Source organism: Mus caroli, chromosome 3 (genome assembly GCF_900094665.2).
Source record: "Mus caroli chromosome 3, CAROLI_EIJ_v1.1, whole genome shotgun sequence".
Lineage (NCBI taxonomy): Eukaryota > Metazoa > Chordata > Mammalia > Rodentia > Muridae > Mus > Mus caroli.
In genome coordinates this window covers 110,578,833-110,599,394 of record NC_034572.1, presented here as the reverse complement: position 1 = coordinate 110,599,394, position 20,562 = coordinate 110,578,833, and the positions used below count along the sequence as shown (strand labels likewise).

The following is a 20,562-nucleotide window of genomic DNA, read 5'->3' as shown; positions in this document are numbered from 1 at the left end:
AAAAAAAAAAAAAAAAGTGTAATAACCACTACAGAGTGACCTTGTCTCAAAAGTACACTAAAGTTTTAAAAATAACAACCTTAAATAGAAATAACTACTTTAAATATATATTCTGAAGATGATCCATTTCTATCTATTTAGGCAACCAGGTGTACAGCTGATTTTAATCATTAAGCACGCTCTCTCTGTAAACTAACTGCACCTGCATAATTAAATCTTTTTATAAACACTTTTTGATGAGCACTCTAAGAGAAATAGGTAAGATTTCTAAGTGGGATTACACATATCTCAAATTAGAGATAAATACACTTGTGCCATCCTGCCTACAATGTACAAGAACTCATGTACCTGTGGGGCATCCACTATCACAGTCAACACAACAAAAATCCTCCCCTCTCCCCTTGACTGTGGCCAGTAGGAGGAAATGTGCTATTACATTACAGCATGAATTTAAGCTACACTTAGAAAAATAAGTTGTTTTTATATTTGGATGACAAATAGGACATGCTATGTCATATATAATAAAAAAAATACCTGACTGACAAATGAATGCCGTGCCACAGAGATGCACCTTAAGGAAATTACGTTGTTTATCCAACAAGGCCTTTCAATGCTACCTGCACTCATCTCCAGACGTTGTTTCATGGCCAATCCCATCCCATTCGCATCACAAGCACGGTCACGGTGACAAGTGGTCGCTGCCTTCTTGTTACTGCTCTAGAGTCACAGTTGGCTCTTAACTCAACCTCATTATTCTTCTCAGGCAACAAATTTGATTCATTTTGCTAGTGCTGAGAACACCCAAAAGAATAAGCCGCAGCTCTGATGGTAATTACAGGGAGAAAGCAAGGGAAATATTTTGCACGATTACAACATTATGTTCCATAAAAATGTAGAAAGCTTCCCATAAAAGTCTCGCTGAAGAGAAGAGGTTGAAGTTGTCTTATTGGTAGATGTTTGTGAGGTAACCTGTGGCTTTGCTACTATTATTCTCGTTTGGATTGTTGTTGTTGTTTGTTTGTTTTGTCTTTTTGTGTTTGCTTTGTTGTTTTGTTTTGTTTTGTTTTTGAGACCTGCTGATGCCCTCAAATTTTCCACAACCTTGAAATCCCTAGTCTCTTACTTTAATCTCCTGAACGCTGGGATTAAAGGCCTGTGCCACCATCTTACATGGAGTGCATTTTGGAATAAATCTTGGTCCTTCTTTCACGGTCATGTGAGAGTTCTGTTTTGTCTTGTTCTGTTTTGTTTTGCTGTATTGAACTATGGCTCCCGTTTTTTTTAAATAAAAAAAAAAGTGGGTGTCAAGTTTGAAACCTAATATGAAGAAAAGTCTCCAAAGACTTGTCTTTCCTAATAAGGAAGCTACATGAAGGGCCATCCTCTCTGCTCACTGCCAATCCTTCATGAGGAGAATTTACATTTATTTGCACAAGGGTCCTCTTCTGCAGCATTCTGCTTTTCCCCAACAACACAAGGCTGCCACCAACAGAGTCCCTAAACCCATCCAGCTCCCCCTGCCCAGGAAGAGCAAGAATCAGGAGACACATGAGGCCTTTTGCACATCAGACAAAGGAGCAGTTAGAACGCATCACCTAGATGTCCACTGCACTTGGCACGCAGGAAACGTAGGTCAGGGGCACCAGCAGCCTGGGCACAGGCCTGACTGGTCTGAAGGGCATTACAGACATGACATTTTATGCAGTCATTTCTTTTACCTGTGATTCCTGCTATTTCAAAAAGAGGCAGGGACATAAGGTGGCAAATTACTTCACATAAAGTGATCTTCGCAGCTGACCTTGGGGCAGCCTGCTCTTAGAAGTAACTGCCCTATTACCGACATCATGAAACAGCCATTAAAATGAATCTGCTCTTGGGGTTTCATTTCCCACTCTACCCTTAGGTCTGACCCTTGAATTCTGGAAGGCACAGCTAATCTATTGCTGATGAGGGCTCACTCTGGTGGCTCTCCTGCTATCATCCCAGACATAAGCAATAGATACAAACCATCCACTGGTCGTGAGAAAATGCAAACGACACATAGCCATCACTGGGTCCGCTCATTTCAACCATCACTGACTGGTTGTCTCTGGTGAAGGACAGGAAGACGCATGCAGGCTCCTTCTCTGGATCACAGTTCAAAGGACTCCTGACACAGAACTTCTTGTTCCCACACTCGGAGGCACTGAACTAGAAAAGTAAAAGGGATGAAGATCTTAACTATGAAGCAAGCAGTTTACTGCCAAGGACTGGACAGCTGAGAAAAGCTTTTCATAAACATTCAAAACAGGGGACACAAGACGCATCACAAATTAGAAGCGATAGGAGCATTCTTCGACTGTGGACTTTTATACCTAATTATTGTTGATTATAATTCAGGAAACTATACTGATAGGCCTGTCAGGGTACATGAGTGCTTATGGTTATTTAATATACAAAACACTTCATACCAGTCAGAACCAGGAGCAAGATTCCCCATAAATTGAAATTTTTCTAAGGGATAAGTCCACACTGGCAATCTTGTCTAACTGGATACCCACTAATTTTCAAGAGACAGTATTTTAAAAAGCAGGCAAGCCAAACATGGTCAAGTCTTTATGGGTAGATCTAGGCAACAGCATTTAAAAGATACATTCAGATTCAGAGGTAAGTGATACAGGAAAAGATGGGACACTTGTGTATGCCACCATTCCAAACAACAGTAAGAATAACTCCATTGTGTCCAGAGGCACAGCCAATGTTCTACACTGATTGAAACCAAAGCCTCCCAGTATGGCACTTAAGGAGCCCCCCCTCAAGCCCAACTCCACCCAAAAAAAAAAAAAAAAAGCTCTACAATCCAGCAAAGAAAACAAGCAGAGCTTGTCAGGGTGGTGTGTGAGAAGAGATGGCTAAAGAGTCCATAACCAGACTTAATGAGGACATCACTAAACACAGTAGGGTGAAAACAGAAGCCATTAAGACCTTGGAAATGTGACATTGGTCTCTGAGCTCCACCTTGGCCAACTCCACCTGTCAAAGAACCTGTCCTCTAGGGGTGTCTTTACCTCTGGCAATCTGAAAGAGACTCTGAGATCTCTTCTAACCCTAAAAATACCACAACTCTGAATGAAGCTCCCTATGATGGGCACAGAGGCATGGTGGTAAAACTTCCAAGAAGAACGGGCCCGTTTAATTGACCACATGAAAGGACAATATTTTCTGTTAGGAAGCTGGTCTACAAACAGTTTGTTCACTTAAAGCAGCTTTTAAATGAGTATTAAGTGAAGTGAGGACTAACGCAGATAGTAAGCTCTTAAATAACTGTACAGTCAAACAAAAGTGCAACATGCATTATAATGGAAAACTGCAGAAGAGAAGGAATCCAAGTGAGACTGTTACTGCGTAGGGTAAACAGTTTATTTAGCCCTGTTTAGTTTTATTTGTGTCTGTGAGTGTATGCTGGAGGTCCAAGGAAGCCAGAGGAAGGCATCCATTCTCTGCAGCTGGAGTTATCTGCAAGTTGTGAGCCACCTGATGTGAGACCTGGAACTAAACTCAGGTCCTCTAGAAGAGCAGCAAGTCTCTTGACTGCTGAGCCACCTCTCCAGCCCCTCATTGGGTGGAAGAGGAGATATACACAGACAACAAGCAAAGAGAAAGGGACCCAGAGGAGTGGTTCTCAACTGTGGGTCGCAACCCCTTTGGAAGGTTGAATGACCTTTTTCACAAGGATCACAGAAGACCATCAGAAAACAAAGACATTTATGCCTAGAACTTACCATGTACACCAGCCTGGCCTCAAATTTGCAAGGATCCTGGTGCCTCTGCTTCCTAACTGCAGGGACTATGAGCAAGCGCTGCTGTACCTAACTGAGTTCCCCAACACTCTAATCTACTTTTTTTTTAAGGTTTTTATATATAAATGTATTTTAGGTATACAAGTGCTCTATTTGCAGGTAGGTCTGCATGACTGAAGAGGGCATCAGACAGAAAAGAGCATCTTAATATTGCAATGAAGACGTCCTTCAGATTCCTACATAGAACCCAAAAACTCCCTCCCATGCCCCAGACTAAGGCAGACCACAGAATCAGTTGTCAGGAAAGCTACTCAAGACCACATTTGGTGAAGATACAAAAACATCACTTACTGGTTTGGTTAAGTGTGAGACAGAAGGTGGCGTTGTCAAAGGTTGGGTTGTAGCTTTCGGTGTCGTAAAGGGAGGAGCATTTGGTTGGGAAATTACGGGACTCGGAATCTTCACCCAGTAGATTTTAAATTGCTTAACAACTGTAGCTCTGAAAGAGAGTACCAATGGGATTAGGCAAAACCCCACAGTGGCCCACCACAAGCCAATCAAAACTTCAAGTGGAAAATGTGCGGGGAGAGGTGGATGAAGAACACTCATGCGTGGAGCAAGTCTATAACGACTGTTGTGATCCATCACTACAGGAACTTAATGACCCTCTCCCTCTCTCTCCCTTTTGTTTGATGTCTGTTCTTTTCCTTAACAACAGTCACAAATGCTGGATTGCACAACTAAACTATGTAGGTTTCCGCTCCCTGACATAAGAGCACACTCCCAGTCATTTCACAGCCTCTTGAACTCCACAGGAGGAGTTCAAAAGGCAGCCGCCACTAAACGAAGCTCCATAGAGGCAGCCTAAGCAAGGGCTCACTGACGTTCACCTTAGCACCTTGTGCTAAGCAGAGAGCGCCTGAGTGCTGGGGGCCTGTGGACCGGGTTAAGCAGAAGACAGAGGTGTCTCCAGAGAAGATTCTCTCCTGTAAGATACACATGTGTCTGGAATTCCACTCAGGAGTCATCACATGGCCTTAGGAGACTCCGTTCTGCCTTAAGTAGATGAACAGGGAAAGGGCAATACTGTAATTCTGGTTCCACAATTCCAAGAGGCAAGCAGCGGTTTACTTTCCGGTAAGCTATCTACAAGTTGTAGCGCTGCCAAAGTCGTCACTCTACTTTCAGCCCTGTCTTGCTCATACTGCCTTACTAAGACGGGAGGTATTACTCTGCACACCACACACTCAAGTACTAATTGACGGCTCTTACAAGTTGTAAAGTAGTGTAAAACCTCACTCAACAATGTCTAGAAAGTGCCCCTTAGGCATCAAGTTCTGCCAGGCTTGGTGGTACGTACCTGTCATCTAAGCACTTGGGAAGGTAAAGCCAGGGTGGAAGGTGGGATGGGGGGGGGGGGGGGGGGGGGGGGGGGGGGGGGGGGGGAGTATAGCATGAAGTCCTGGGCTATGTGCTAGAAGTTTGCTGTTGGAGAAAAGGGGGGGCGGGAGGGTGGAGCCAGGTCCATTTGGGAGTCAGAAGCAGGAGAATTGTTACAAGTTCAAAGCCAGCATCATCTACAAAGGAGTTCCTAGCCAGTCAATGCTACATAGCAAGATGCTATCTCAAATATCAACAAAGAAGCAAGACAACTCTTCGATCAGTAAGTCATTACTACAAAAGCTTCCTACACAGGTGAATACTCAAATCTCAATGGCAGTGGTTACACAGATGTGAACTCTTGTACTCACAGAAATCGTATGTGATCTGGGGCAGGGTTTGGAGCATCCCAGTAGACTTTAATTTCTGTTTTTGTAGATGACCTTGTATGACTCACAGCTAATCCCTGAAATAAAAAAAAGAGTAACCATCCCATCACCCAACAGCTCAGCACGGTCAGACCACACATAAGGATGGAAGGAGAGAATTGACTCCACAAAGTTATCTTGTGACCTCCACATGTGTGATAGCATGCCTCCAGTTCCTGCTCCTTCTCCTCCTCTTCCTCCTGCCTCTCCTCCTCCTCTTCCTATACATACACACAAACACACACACACACACACTAGTACACAGCACACTAAAAATTGTCTTAAATTGTTCATTTGTTTGTTTTTTTTGAGACAGGTTCCTGTGTATCCCTGGCTGGTCTGGGACTAGCTCTGTAGACCAGGCTGGCCTCAAACTCTGAAATCCACCTGTCTCTGCCTTCCAAGAGCTGGGATTAAAAGTGCATACTAGCCAATCATGGTGGCGCACGCCTTTAATCCCAGCACTCGGGAGGCAGAGGCAGGCGGATTTCTGAGTTCGAGGCCAGCCTGGTCTACAAAGTGAGTTCCAGGATAGCCAGGGCTATACAGAGAAACCCTGCCTCGAAAAACCAAAATAAATAAAAATAAAAAAATAATAATAAATAAATAAATAAATAAGTGCATACTAACATGTCTCAAGTAATTGTGCTAAATTTAAACCAATAGTTTCCAACATAACATAAACATCACCAAGCACAAACTCTTCAAGCTATTAGTCTACCTTTCTAGACCCTCCCAAGTGAGCCCAGTAGTAAGGTTTGGGGACTGTAACCTAAGTGAGCCCAGTAGTAAGGTAAGGTTTGGGGACTGTAACCTATTCAAATGCCTGATGCACATGTTAGTACCCCTCTAGAGTAAAAACAGCCCAGAGAAACGAACAGAAATCAACTTCAAACTCCACACAAACCTGTACATCGGTACAGGTCAGAAGTTGTGACTCTTCGCTGTCAATCAGAGTGAAGGAGCCAATAGGAGGGCCGCTCAAATTCTCAGCATCACGAGCTTCCAAAAGAAAGCCTCTAAATGGTGGTCCTGATAACGTAACTGAGCAACAGATAAAAGAGAGAGGTTAGCATAAAAGATTTAGAAATAGTCCATGGAAGCATTTAGAAAAAGCTAGTTTTGAAGAGATAGTTACAAACTATCTCTTCAAAACCACATAGGTTGGGCTGGAGTGATGGATCAGGGGTTAAGAGCACTGATTGCTCTTCCAGGAGTCCCGAATTCAATTCCCAGCAACCACATGATGGCTCATAGCCATCTATAATGTGATCTGGTGCCCTCTTCTGTCATGCAGGCATACATTCGGGCAGAACACTATACATGATAGATAGATAGATAGATAGATAGATAGATAGATAGATAGATAGATAGATAGATAGATAGATATAAAACCACATAGGTTAAAAGCTAGCCTATAGAAGAATATCTGAATTCTGTTCCATAGAGCATGCATGCCACATTTGGGAGGAAAGAGGTTCATTTGTTTGTTTGCCAGTGGTTGGCTAGTTGTTTATTCTGCAGCACTAAGAACTGAGCCTAGGACCTTGCACATGGGTGCTAGTCAACGACTCCACCAAGGAACTATATCTTCCACCCTCTTGTACTTTGTATTTTGAGATATGGTTTCTGTAAGTTACCCAGGCTAGCCTTGAACTCATTCTGTGGAGCACAGGCTAGCCTTGAACTTAGGATCATCTTGTCTCAGGCTACTGTGTGGCTGGAATTACAGACCTGTGCCATCATGAGATAGTAATGGCCATTCCACAAGGGGTTAAAGTGTGAGTGACAGCTAGGCAACAATCTATAGGGGAAAATTTATTCATTTAGAAAATTCTAGATGAAAGTAAGAACTTGTTTCTCTACTACAAGTCTGACCATCTTTAATACTCTATTTTACAAAGTAAGAGACATCTAAATCACACATGGTATTCCTGGTTTATTTCTTCAGGTATTCTTTTTGTTAAGAATTCCTATTGACAGGCTGATGAAATGGCTCAGCGGTGGCTCACAACCATCTGTAATAAGATCTGATGCCCTCTTCTGGTGTGTCTGAAGATAGCTACAGTGTACTTGCATATAATAATCAATAAATCTTTATTTTAAAAAAAGTAATTCCTATTGACATGATGCATTTCTAAAATTTCCAAATGCTATCACAGGTGTATTTTTGTTTTCTCTGAGACATGGTCTTGCTATACATATAGTCCAAGCTGCCCCAAACCCTGACCCTTCCTCAGTCTCCACAATGCTGGGATTAAGGCACACACTACCACACGATTTTGCCAGAAGAATCAGAGAAACTTAAGAGATTGCGCTAGTTTTAAAAGAGGGGCAGGGCAAAACAACATAAAATAAATTTAGTTTTCTGTTCCACTGCCTTAATAATGTTCAAGATATAATACATAATAAATGTAATGTTGATACAATAAAACTAACAAATACATACCTTGGTATTCTAAAAAACCTTACTTTTGATCTTGCCCTTAACAAGGAAGATATGCCATTTACATAATACAGACATGTGTAGTAAACAGAAAATGCAAATAGATGATGACTGGGTAACAACACAAATAAATAGGTTAAAATGAAATGGCCTAATTCTAGTCATGGTAAAAACTCAACAAATACTGAGAGAATCTAGCCAAAAATGCAAATCATGCCAGCAGGGATGACGCACACCTTTAGTCCCAGCACTCTGAGATTGTGGTCAGCTCAGTCTACAGAGTGAGTTCCAGGACAGCCAAAACTACACAGAGAAACCAACCTAGGCCTCTCCTCACATATGTAGCAGATGTGCGCCTTGGTCTTCGTGTGGATCCCGAACAACTGGGATGGGAGCTGTCCCAAAAGCTGTTTCCTACATATGGGATATGTTCTTCTAGCTGGGCTGCCTTGACTGGCCTCAGTGGGAGAGGAAGCACCCAGCCTCGACGAGACTTGAAGAGCCAGGGTAGGGGGGATACCCAGGGGGCCCCCACACACTCAGAGGAGGGGAGGGGATCAAGAAGGATTGTAGGGGAACTGGGTGTGGTGGCGCATGCCTTTAATCCCAGCACTCGGGAGGCAGAGGCAGGCAGATTTCTGAGTTCAAGGCCAGCCTGGTCTACAAAGTGAGTTCCAGGACAGCCAGGGCTATACAGAGAAACCCTGTCTCGGAAAAAAAAAACAAAAAAAAAAGATTGTAGGAGGGGGTGATCAAGAAGTGGGCAGTGAGCGGGATAAACAGTGAATAAGTAAAAAACAAATTAAATTAATTTTAAAAAAAAAACTAAAAAAAAATGCAGATCATTATCTCCAGCACTCATACCTTTGATCTGGTCTCCAGGTCTGAAGGTCGTCTGACTCACTGTGATTTGGTGAATAGGCTCAGACTTTGGGCTGTGGTTATGTTGGGGGATCATCCCACCACAGGACATTGGTACTTTGCCATTGGGATAAGCAGTCACAGAACTAGTGAGCAAGGCCATCACAAGGATACTGAGGGTGAGCTGGGGAGCCGCCATTCCCAAGTGAGGACACGTCACCTGCAAATATAATTAAAATACAACATGACAGTTTTCATAACACAAGGCAGGGATCCTACGCAAATACTTTCTTTCAAGGCTTGATCAAGATACATACTGAAAAGGGTATGGTACCTGATAAATCTGTTTTACCAAACACCAACTGTGAGACTTCAGCAAGGTTCTATTTCCTGACCTTAAAAGTGAGTTATTTTATTTTAACAAAATGAAAATAGAACCCAAAGTCAAAAAGGGTAGATAGTGAGTGCTTTTATCAATATGATGGCGCCAGGTGTGACGCCAGGCAGGATCTCTATAGGACTGACGCCAGCCTGGTCTACCTAGGGAATTTCAGACCAGCCAGAGCTACACAGTGATAGCCTGTCCCTAAAGAGAGAGTGGGTGGGTTGGGGAGGGGGCATGGTAAAAGAAGAGTAAGTTGGTCCAATAAAAACAAAGGCTTCCCACCTCACCCCAAGGCTTAAAGAATAGATTTTTCTGGATTTACCACCACCTTAATAGACTTCTACTATGACTTCTTCTAACTTCTCACTAAACTAATAATAGTGGTAGGTGTAACATTTTATTTGTAATATGGAAAACAGACAAACAATATCCAGAAACAGTATTTTCTGTTTTGGTTTGTGTTGGTTGGTTGGTTGGTTGGTTGGTTGGTTGGTTTAGACAGGATTTCTCTGTGTAACCTTGGCTGTCCTAGAACTCACTCTGTAGACTATGCTGGCCCCAAACTCAAGAGATCCACCAGCCTCTGCCTCCAGAGTGCTGTGATCAAAGGCACGTGCCACCACCATCCAGTCAGAAACAATATTATCACCTGTAGTCCCTGCCATGTCTGAATTAAGAATTGACTGTCCGCTAAATGCCATGCAAACCTCTCCTCAGCTTTCTCTTCCCAACTGTTAGAAAACCAGCCACACTACACCAACCTCCATACTAGCCCAGATAGAGGACTTTCATCCCATGCATATATCCCGGACCTGAAAACCCACAGTGTTTCAGAGAGCTAGAAGTAACTGGCAGGGTCACATTATATGGGAAGTGTATGAAGTCAACACTCTGAACAGGCTGCAGACGGAAAAGCCTAGAAGCAACACAGAAATGGAACTCCCCGTCTTCTGTCAAACTTCCAAGTTATCCGGAATTCCTCTCTGGAAAGGTGGTAAGTGGAACCAACAAGCCAAGCGTGAGTTTCGGGAAAAGTAGGAGAAGCTCAATACTTCTCTGCAGGCTTAGAGGAAAGTGTGACTTTGAAAATGCTCGTGACTCTAGGAGGCAGAAGGGTAAAGGATGTAACTGTATGTAAAGCGGAGCAGTTGGAGGTTTTTCAGTTACATCCTGGTTTCCTAGACCTTCTATCACAAGCAAACCTGTTACTAGAATTTTAGGGGGAAAAGCACCCAGCTCCAGGCACCCCAGCAGGCGAGGCTCAGCCAATCATCCCAACACTCCAGCTGAAGAGGTGTATAATAGCTAGAGGCAGAGACAAGGGACTCAATCAGCGCATGCATCAGGCAGGGACACAGCAGAGAGGTGCGGTGACCTGAAGAGCTGGGGCCAAGGGATCAAATTCAGGTAGTCAGGCTTGGTGGCAAGTGCTTCTTCCTGCTGAGCCATGACACTGGCCTGTTATATTTGCATAGTGAATAGCACATAACTCTACCTAGTGGCCATAATACCTCAAGCCAAGGTCGGATACATTACACTGTGACTACCACCTTCTTCTGTGCCTCTTGCTTGGTTGCTAAAGCAAGCCAGCCTCTCACAACCTTGATGCCTCCTCACTTGGGCCCACACTTGTGATAGCTAAATTGCTCAAGGCTGGAGTCAGAGAGATAAGAATCTTTGTACTAAACTAGATCTCACCCTGCAATCTGCAAACAGTACAGTCTAGGAGGGCAGGTAAGGACAATGAACAGCGATGGTGAAGCTGCACCCTGGAGTAGAGGCCAGATTGCTCTCCTCCAGCAGGGACAGCGATGACATCATCCAACCAGAACTGACATTACGGACAGCCAGACCAGTCTTGTACCTTTTGCTCACTGCCCCAGCTCTTCAAGTCACTAGACCGCTCTGCTGTGTCTCTGCCTGATACATGCATCAATTGAGTCCCTGTCTCTGCCTTTTGCTGTTACATATGTCTTCATTTGAAGTGTTGGGACGGTTGGCTGAGCCTAGCCTGCTGAGGTGCCTGGACCTGGGTGCTTTCCCCTAAAATTTTATATGTGTGTGTGAGAGAGAGAGTGTGTGTGTGTGTGTGTGTGTGTGTGTGTGTGTGTGTATACACACACACACACATATATATATAGTCGGATTTATTATATATATGTGGGATCTAGTATATATATATGGGATTTATTGGAATGACTTACAGGTTGCAGTCTAGCTAATCAACAATGGCTATCTGTGTATAGAAAGCCCAAGAATCAAGTAGTTGCTCACTCCCACAAAGCAAGATGTCTTAGCTGATCTTCTGTATATGCTGGAATCCCAAAGAAGTAGGAGCCAATGCCAGTGAAGGAATGGGTGTGCTCATAAGGTAAGGGCAAGCAGGCAAAGAACAAAACCTTCCTTCTATCTGTACAAACGAATCCTTAACAAAGTACTCAAGTCAACTACAATTCCCGTTTCTTCAACTGGTCACATGGCCTTAGCTGGTATTTGCCTTTCTCTACTACCCACTCTGTATTCTCTCCACCCTCTGCAAGCACCTCAGCAGGTCTGCGCTTTTTGTGGAGTGACCCATACCTTCATTCTTGATGAGCCTATGCCCTTGGTCATCAGCCTGGATTAGGCTGCTGGAGTTTCCCCTTGACTTTCATCACAGGATATGGTAGCACTGATACACCCTAAAGGATCTCCTGCACTCCAGACATAATCTCTCTTATGTCCATTGTGGAGAGGCAATCCAATTTCCTCATGGTGATCTGGATCTATCACCACTCCTAACATTGTTATCCTTTTTTATTCCTTTCTTGGCCTATCTGTTTTGGTTGGTTGGTTGGTTGGTTGGTTGGTTGGTTTCCTCTGTGTAACAGCCCTGGATGTCCTGGAACTCACACTGCTGACCAGGCTGGCCTTGAACTCACAAAGATCCATCTGCCCCTGCCTCCTGCCTCCTGCCTCCTGCCTCCTGCCTCCTGCCTCCTGCCTCCTGCCTCCTGCCTCCTGCCTCCTGCCTCCTGCCTCCTGCCTCNCCTGCCTCCTGCCTCCTGCCTCCTGCCTCCTGCCTCCTGCCTCCTGCCTCCTGCCTCCTGCCTCCTGCCTCCTGCCTCCTGCCTCCTGGGCACTTTGATTAAAGGTGTGCACCACCACACCCAACTTAGCCTGTTGGGTTTAGGCCAGGGGGAAGTCTGAGCATCCTGTTCAATAGAATGTTTGTTGTGGCTCCTAGGAGTAGCACTCCTTCCTCTGGAACCAAGACTTCTAGGCCAGCAGAACTTAGGGTTACGGAAACAGGAAGCAAAAATTTTCCTAGTGGGTCACTAGGGATAATGGTGAGTGGAACTATTCCCTTTTCCACCCCTTGATTCCTGTACCCATGGATCCTGGCTATGGGAGAAACCATCCCATACATTGCTGATTCAAAGCATACACTGTCTTCTGGAGAGCCCTGCCCCAGCCCTCCAGGCTGCTGCCACCTAATTGGTGCTGTAACTGTGTCTTCAAAAGGCCACTCCATCTTTCCATCAGGCCAGCTAGCTCAGAATGGTAAGGAAGATGGTAGACCAGTTGATTCCACAACTGTGGGCCCACTGTCGCACTTCTCTGGCTGTAAAATGAGTTTCTTAGTCAGAAGCAATACTGTATAGGGAGAATACCATGATGGTGGGTTAAGGCATTCTGTAAGGCAATGGATGGTGGTTTGGGCAGAAGCATTACATAGAGAAAAGACAAATTCTTAAAAGGAATAAGTACTTACTCCAGTAAGAACAAAGTGTTGTCTTTTCCCTGGAAGAAGTAGTCCAAGATAGTCAACCTACCACCAGGTTGATGGCTGGTCACCTCNAGGAATGGTGCCATATCTGGGGCTTACTTAGTGTTGGTCTCTGCTGTTGACAGCTCTGGCACTCAAGGAGCAGCTGTAGCCAGGTTAGCCTTGGTAAGTGGAAGTCCATGTTGTGAAGCCCATGCATAATCCTCAACTCTGTCACCATGGCCTCTTTGTTCATGAGCCCATTGGGCAATGATAGAAATGTCTGAGGAAAGAGGCTGAACGGGTCATCCTATCTACTTGATTACTGAACTCCTCCTCAGCTGAAGTCACCTTTTGATAAGCATTTACATGAGACCATGAGACAGAAGAATCTTCACATACTTCGCCCATTTGGAGAGATTTGGCCACATACTTCTTCCCCAGATATCTTTCTCACCATTTTCCAATCATGCACTTTCCAAGTCCCTGGCCATCCAGCCAATCCAATGGCTACAGCCCATGAGTCAGTGAACAACTGAAAGTGTGTGGTGTGTGTGTGTGTGTGTGTGTGTGTGTGTGTGTGTGTGTGTGTGTCAGGAGACAGCATTGTAACAGGAGTAGGAACCATAGGCATTTGGGCAACTTTATGTAACTTGCTTGTGCCTTCAGGACCTGATCAAGCCCAGTCACATGTATACCACCTCCATTTGATAACAGATTGCTGCTGCTTTTTAACTTGGTGGGTCCAATAACACCCAGATCATGATGGGCAGCTCAGGCCAAACAGTAACTTGGTGGCCTATTGTCAAATCTTCAGTTTCTCAATAGCAGGCCAAGAACTATCTTTCTAGTTATCTATGAGGCCTACCATAGCTCGAAATAGCATCCTGGTCTGTCACTAGCACCTCAAGTACCATCAGGTCTGCTGGATCATATGGTCCAAGTAGTACAGAAGTTTGGACCTGCAGAAGAACCTCCTCCTAATCCAGGCCCTACACAAAGCTAGCAGCTTTCCATGTCACATAATGAAGAATGTGCTGTCTCTAAAACCCAAGCAGATCCACTCTATGTTGTGCTTCCTTCTTGGTATCAGAGGTCCAGGTGCCATAACTTACCCTGAATGCCCTACACCACTGGGCTCCTAAGAATTTCACTAATGTAGAAGGTCCGTGAATTTTGGTTGGACTTATTTTCCATCCTGATATGCATGAGTTACTAAGGAATTCAATGAGTTGCTACCTCCTGCTCATTTGGTACAATTAGCATAATATCGCCAATATAGTACTCCAAAGTGATACTTTGTGGATATTGCTGGCCTTGCCAACTGAAAGAAAATTGCTTCTGGTGTGGTGGTCCTTGCAGACAGGTACTGAGAAGAAGGCATTTGCTAAGATCAATAGCTGCACAGCATGTACTGACAGGTGTATTAATTTGCTCAAGGAAGGACACTACATTACAGCAGGTGCAATCAGAGTTACTGCCTGATTGAGTTTTTAGTAGTCAACTGTCTTCTGCACTGACCAGATAGGAGAGTTAAAGGAGATATGGAGATGTGGTGGAACCACCATCTCTGCATCTTTCAAGTCCATGATGGTGGCACTAGTTTCTGCAGTTCCTCCAGGGATGCAATACTGATTTAGACTGACTATGTTCTTTGGCAGAGGCAACTCCAAAGGCTTCCATTTAGTCTTTCCAACCATAATAGCCCTCACTTCACAGGTCAGGGAACCAATGAAAGAATTCTTCCAATGTCTAAGAATATCTATCCCAATTATACATTCTGGAACTGGGGGAATAACCTCAGAATGAGTGTGGGGACCTACTGGACCTACTGTGAGTCAGACTTCAGCCAAAATTCCATTAATAACCTGGCTTCCATAAACTCCTACTTCAACTGTGTCTTGAGTTCTCTCAGAATCAATGTCAATTAAGAACCAGTCTCCTTTCCCCTGGTGTATAGTTATCTATGTAAAAGGCCATAGGTACCTCTGAGGAAGAACTGGAGAAAGGTTGACAGTAAAACTTTTAGTGTTTTATCAAGATGTTTTTATCAAGTGTTTCCTCAGGGAAACCTGGCCACCCCTTCATTCAAGGGGTTTTGAGTCTAAAAACTGGTTCAAATCCAGAAATTGATTCATTGGCCAAGATTGCCTCTTGTCATAATCCAATCGCCTTTCTTTCATTTGGTTGAGAACTTTTCCACTTATACAGATCAAACAAAAACTCATTAGGCAGGGCTGGAGAGGCGGCTCAGAGGCTAAGAGCACCGACTGCTCTTCCAGAGGTCGAGTTCAATTCCCAGCAACCACATGGTGGCTCACAACCATCTGTAATGGGATCTGATGCCCTCTTCTGGTGTGTTTGAAGAGAGCAATGGTGTACACATATATAAAATAAAACTTTAAAGACAAAAAAATAGAAAGAAAAAATTCAGTAGGTTTCTTATCAATTTCATGCCTGAGAACACCATAATTGATCAGTCTGTACCAAAGGCCCATAAGAGTCATACCACTATAACATTCACCTTGCCTGTGCCAAACTTATAGGCTAGGTCATTATAAACATTGTTTTGTCTACTCTTGGCCTTGAAGGACATCAGTATTGTCTTGCCTGGCATTTTCTTCAGAGAAAGTCACTACTGGTTTATCAGACACTGAAGGATAAATTTCCTCAGGTGAAAAGGGTAACAGCTCAAGGGGTGGAGCTGAAGGAACCACTTCCTCGGGTGAGGTAAACCCTTGAGAATCTGAGGAGTCAAAGTTCTCAGCTTCAGTAGGGTCTGCCCACACATCCCTATCCCAAGTTAATTCTTTACTAATTAATGCCCTTACTTTAACTTCTGACGCCCTCTGAAGCTAGGACTTGAATTTTCACTGTAATTCAACCAATCTTCTAATGAGGGTTTTGACTTTCCACAAGTCCTGTGGCTGCTGAAGAGAAGATTCTCTTCCAGGGCACACTTGCATCTAAAACTGGTCAGTTTTATCACTGAGTTCCTGGCTGTCCTTCACAGAGATCGTCCCTATCCTTTATCAGTTTATCCAGAGATGTTAAAAGCAACCAATCAGCAGCAGCACTTCATGTATTTCCCCCCAAAACTGTCAAAAGTTTCATATACAGGGTCACCAAATCTATTGCCACCCACAGTTGGTGAATCAAGATATCAAAGGCATTTATCTCTAAGTTTGTAATATAGTTTCCACACCATGGGAAATGGATGTGCTAAGGCAAGGGCAAGCAGGCAAAGAGCGCTAGCTTCCTTCTTTTATGTCTTTATATAGGCTTCCAGCAGAAGCTGTGGCCCTGATTAAAAGTGTGTCTTCCCACCTCAAGAACTGGATCAAAGGTGTGAGTCTTCCTACCTCACAGGTCTGGACTAGAAGCAGATTCACCCACTTCAAAGCAAGCATAAAAATCTCTCACAGGTATTCCCTCCATTTCTGGATTGTAGTTCACTCCAGATAGAGTCATTAACAACCAGGAATAGCCATCGTAACTCACAGCTATCTATCTGTAACTCCAGCACCAGAGGAGCTGACTTGACTGGCTCTGAGTCCTCTGGTCTCCTTGGTCACCTGCACTCAAGTGCACACATCACACACAAACCTACATGTAATCTAAAATAATAAAAAGAAATAAATCTGGCCAGGCATGATGGCACATACCTTTAATCTCAGCACTCATGAGGCAGAGGCAGGTGAATCTCAGTGTTTGAGGTCAGCTTGGTCTACAAAGCAAGATCCAGGACAGCCAAGGCTGTTGAACAGAAAAACTCTGTCCCACATTAAATGATAGATAGATAGATAGATAGATAGATAGATAGATAGATAGATAGATAGATAGATAACTCTTTAATTAAAAAAAAAAAAGCAAATCCAGCCTAAATCAATCATTTAAATGATTTGGGAAAGACCTTAGGTTTTTGGGGTTTTTTTTTACTTTGTTTTTTGTTTGTTTATTGTTTCTTTTTTTTTTTAATCAGGGCTGTTTACATTTCACAATCTCACAATGTAGCAATGGATCTTAACCTACCATTGAACAATAACTACTTTACAATATACAGAAACAATTAGTTTTGAATCAAGGTTGAGATTTTGGGGGAAAGGAAAGTTCTCAGAAGTAAGGAAAAAGCAAACAAGTTATGCAAAGAGACTTTTTAAAAAACAAAAGATGGATGTAACTAATAGAAAGTGCTCATTTTCTCTGTGTTCCATTTATGAGCCTAAAAACTATAAAAATGCTAATAAATAATTATCTCTCACAATGAAATATCTTTGAAATTATGCATAATATTTAACCACTACTATTCTTAAAGCACTTGAAAGCCTTCCCTCTTTTTGTTTATTTCTTTGTTTGTATGGTTTGGTTTGGTTTTTCTTTCTTTTTTTTTTTGAACTTTTTTTTTAAGATTTATTTATTTATTGTATGTAAGTACACTGTAACTGCCTTCAGACAATCCAGAGGAGGGCATCAGATTTCATTATGGATGGTTGTGGGCGACCATGTGGTTGCTGGGATTTGAACTCAGGACCTTCAGAAGAGCAGTCAGCGCTCTTAACCACTGAGCCATCTCCCCAGCCCTGGTTTGGTTTTTCAAGACAAGAGTTTCTCTGTAGGTACAGTTTCAGGGCTGTCCTGGAACTGACCAGGGTAGTCTCAAACTCACTCACAGAGATATCCTGGCTTCTGCCTCCCAAGTGCTGGGATTAAAGGTGTATGCCACCATTGCCTGGATAAAACCTCCATGATTTCAATCAACTATATTCTCCCATGGAAATAGCTACTTCTTCATTTTGGCACCATATTCATGCAGTGCCAGCCCTCTGGGACTGGAATTATAAACACTTGTGAGCTACCATGTAGGTAGGTGCTGGGACTAAAAAGGGATCCTCTAAGAGCCACCAATGCTCTTAACCATTGAGCTGAGCCGCCTCTCCAGCCCTCTCTGAGCCTCCCATTCATCCTCTGATGTTACCACAGGAATTAAAAGGACACTTTTGGAGTGAAAACATCATTAACGTTTTTAGGTGAATGAGCTTCGGCTTCTAGGTTTTCAGCCTAGAACAGAACCACCATTGATAATATGACTTCTATGACAAAATGGAGTTCCCATTCCATGTTAAACTCAACATTTTTTTTTCTTCACCTAAGATCTGGGACAAACCTGGTAGACTGTGAACTCTGAAAACCCAGAGGGACTAAGTTCACACACGACAGAAATAGCTGGTGCAGAGTTAGGTAAGAAAAGCTTTGAAGGCGAAGGTAGAAGGACAGGAAGACTGGTAAAAAGCTAAGGCTAGTCACAAAGCGCGTAGTCAATCCAGAAAGTGTCTGTGAGGAGGACAGAGGAAAGGTGACAGTCTCACCTACAAAGGAACGAACCGCAAGACAGAAGAAGAGGAAAGGGAACGAACACTTGGTGAGAATCTGGCAGTTAGGAACCGACTCTCACAGTATGTCTTCTGGCCACCAAAAACATGCAGTGGCACATCCAAGTGCGCACAATAAATAAACAAATAAATACGTAACTAAATAAATAAACAAGCAGTTATCTTTAAGGAGGAAACTAAGAAATGAGCAGTTCAATTCCCAGAACCCAAGTGAGGCAGCTCAAAACGGCCGGTACCTCCAGTTCAGGGGGATTTGATGTATGTGGCTTCTGCCAGTTCCTGCACTCAAGTGCACAGACACAGAAACACGCACATATTTGGAAAAAAACAAATGAGTCTCTTTGTTTTTTTTAACATGGATAATCATGGTCATTGTGTTCCACCAGCCTTAACTTCCCCATCAGAAATGAACACTAATTATTCCTCCCAGGCTGCAGTCACTAACAGCTGGAAGCTCACAGCTGGAAGCTCACTAATCTTCTGCCTAAACCTTCTAAAATATTTCAGAAATATGATATAATATTTCTCCGCTTCATCCCAGTAACTGCACTTTCCCAGAAAACTTCCACACCAAGGACTACATTGCCTTTGATAGCTGAATCTCAAGTCACACAGAAATCAAAAACCAGGTCAAGTATTTCCACTTGCCCAGCTTTTTAAAAGAGTTCCAGAGTTCATTTTCACAGGAGGAAACAGGAAGGGGGGAAAATGACCTTTTAAAATTAACAACTGGAGTTAAGACATTTTCAGAGAAGGTTCTGAAAACCCAAAGGTGTAAATGGCCCAGTGAATACCAACCTGAGACCCGTGAACTCTTGTTGTGTCTGGCCAGTAGATCACAACCTGGGTTCTAGCCTGGAAAGGCATTTTGGAAACCTGGAAGAGAAGAGGGGCTGGGCTGCTCGAGATAAGGAAGGAACTAAGACAAAAGTCTCTGCTCAAGGTTGGTTTACCATAAGAAAAGTTAGGGAATCCCAAGGAGACAGGTTTTTTCTTTAGCCCTAAGAATTCAGGCAGAACTATTGAGCATGGATAATTTTTTTGCCTCAGGCCAGTCTTTTTTTTATTTTATTTTTATTTTTATTAACAACAGGGAGGAGATGTAGTCTCCCCTCCCCCAGCCTGAAACCTGCTTGCTCAGGGGTGGAGCTTCCCGCTCAATCGTTCTGCCACGCCCACTGCTGGAACCTGCAGCCTTGCTGTTCCGAAGCCATCACGTGGTCACCCTGCTACTGGACCCCCAGATTATTTGGCGGGAATTGGGCTCCTCCCCGTTCCTTTATAACTGAGTGCCGGAATAGTAAAAATTAAACCTAGAGCAAAGAGCTTTGTCTTGGTTCCTTCCTTATCTCACGCAGCCCAGCCCATCTTCTCTTCCAGGTTTCCAAAATGCCTTTCCAGGCTAGAACCCAGGTTGTGATCTACTGGCCAGACACAACAAACTCTAACCACTTAAGACAGTTGAAAAGACATGACGGAGCATGCGGAAACAAAAGATGAGGATGAAGGCTGAGAAAATCATGGGGAGGTGGGAGTGAGGGAGGGTGTCACAGCTTGCATGCCACCGTCTAATCCTGCTTTTCCCCTGCTCAGTCATCAGCAGGTGGTTTTCCCAGATCCCTTCCTGATCTGGAGTAATGACTGGAACAAAATACCTCATTATATCTTTAGGACTTTTGTCTGGAACATTCTATATGGCTATGACACAGCATCCTCTTCCCAAAAGAAAATTGGGTGTTAGTGGAGTAGCATGAAACTAGCAGATGAAATAAAAGCAAAACTCACTAATCTATAATCCCCTTGTGCAACTATGTATCCAGAATCCATTCTATCCTACCCATCACGCTAAGCACTGTGCATACATGGACTCTAATCCTTACAGGAAATATACAAAGGCTTTTTCTCGATACACAACAGGAAGTTCAGAGAGCTTTTAAAATAAAACACTGGTGGACATGGTGGCCCATGCAGGTGCATAGGCAGAGGCAGGTGAATTTCTGTGACTCCAAGGCTAGCTTGGTCTATATAGAAAGTAGTAGCCAGGCAGTGATAGCGCACACCTTTAATCCCAGCACTTGGGAGGCAGAGGCAGGCGGATTTCTGAGTTCGAGGCCAGCCTGGTCTACAAAGTGAGTTCCAGGACAG

General features: G+C 43.6%; 1 protein-coding gene across 3 annotated transcripts in view; it reads right to left on the bottom strand.

Annotated features, from left to right (window-relative positions):
- Nucleotides 1–20,562, bottom strand: part of Frrs1 (ferric chelate reductase 1) — a 44,378-nt gene that overhangs the window by 16,103 nt on the left and 7,713 nt on the right. For all 3 annotated transcript variants that reach the window (XM_021158834.2, XM_029475395.1, XM_021158835.2), the window contains exons 3-7: nucleotides 8,898–9,114; nucleotides 6,495–6,631; nucleotides 5,531–5,625; nucleotides 4,131–4,278; nucleotides 2,008–2,190 (exon numbers count right to left, since the gene is read on the bottom strand). In XM_021158834.2, coding sequence (XP_021014493.1) covers nucleotides 2,008–2,190; nucleotides 4,131–4,278; nucleotides 5,531–5,625; nucleotides 6,495–6,631; nucleotides 8,898–9,093 — 759 coding nt within the window. In that variant the 5' untranslated portion in view covers nucleotides 9,094–9,114. The remainder of the gene's footprint in view (nucleotides 1–2,007; nucleotides 2,191–4,130; nucleotides 4,279–5,530; nucleotides 5,626–6,494; nucleotides 6,632–8,897; nucleotides 9,115–20,562) is intronic.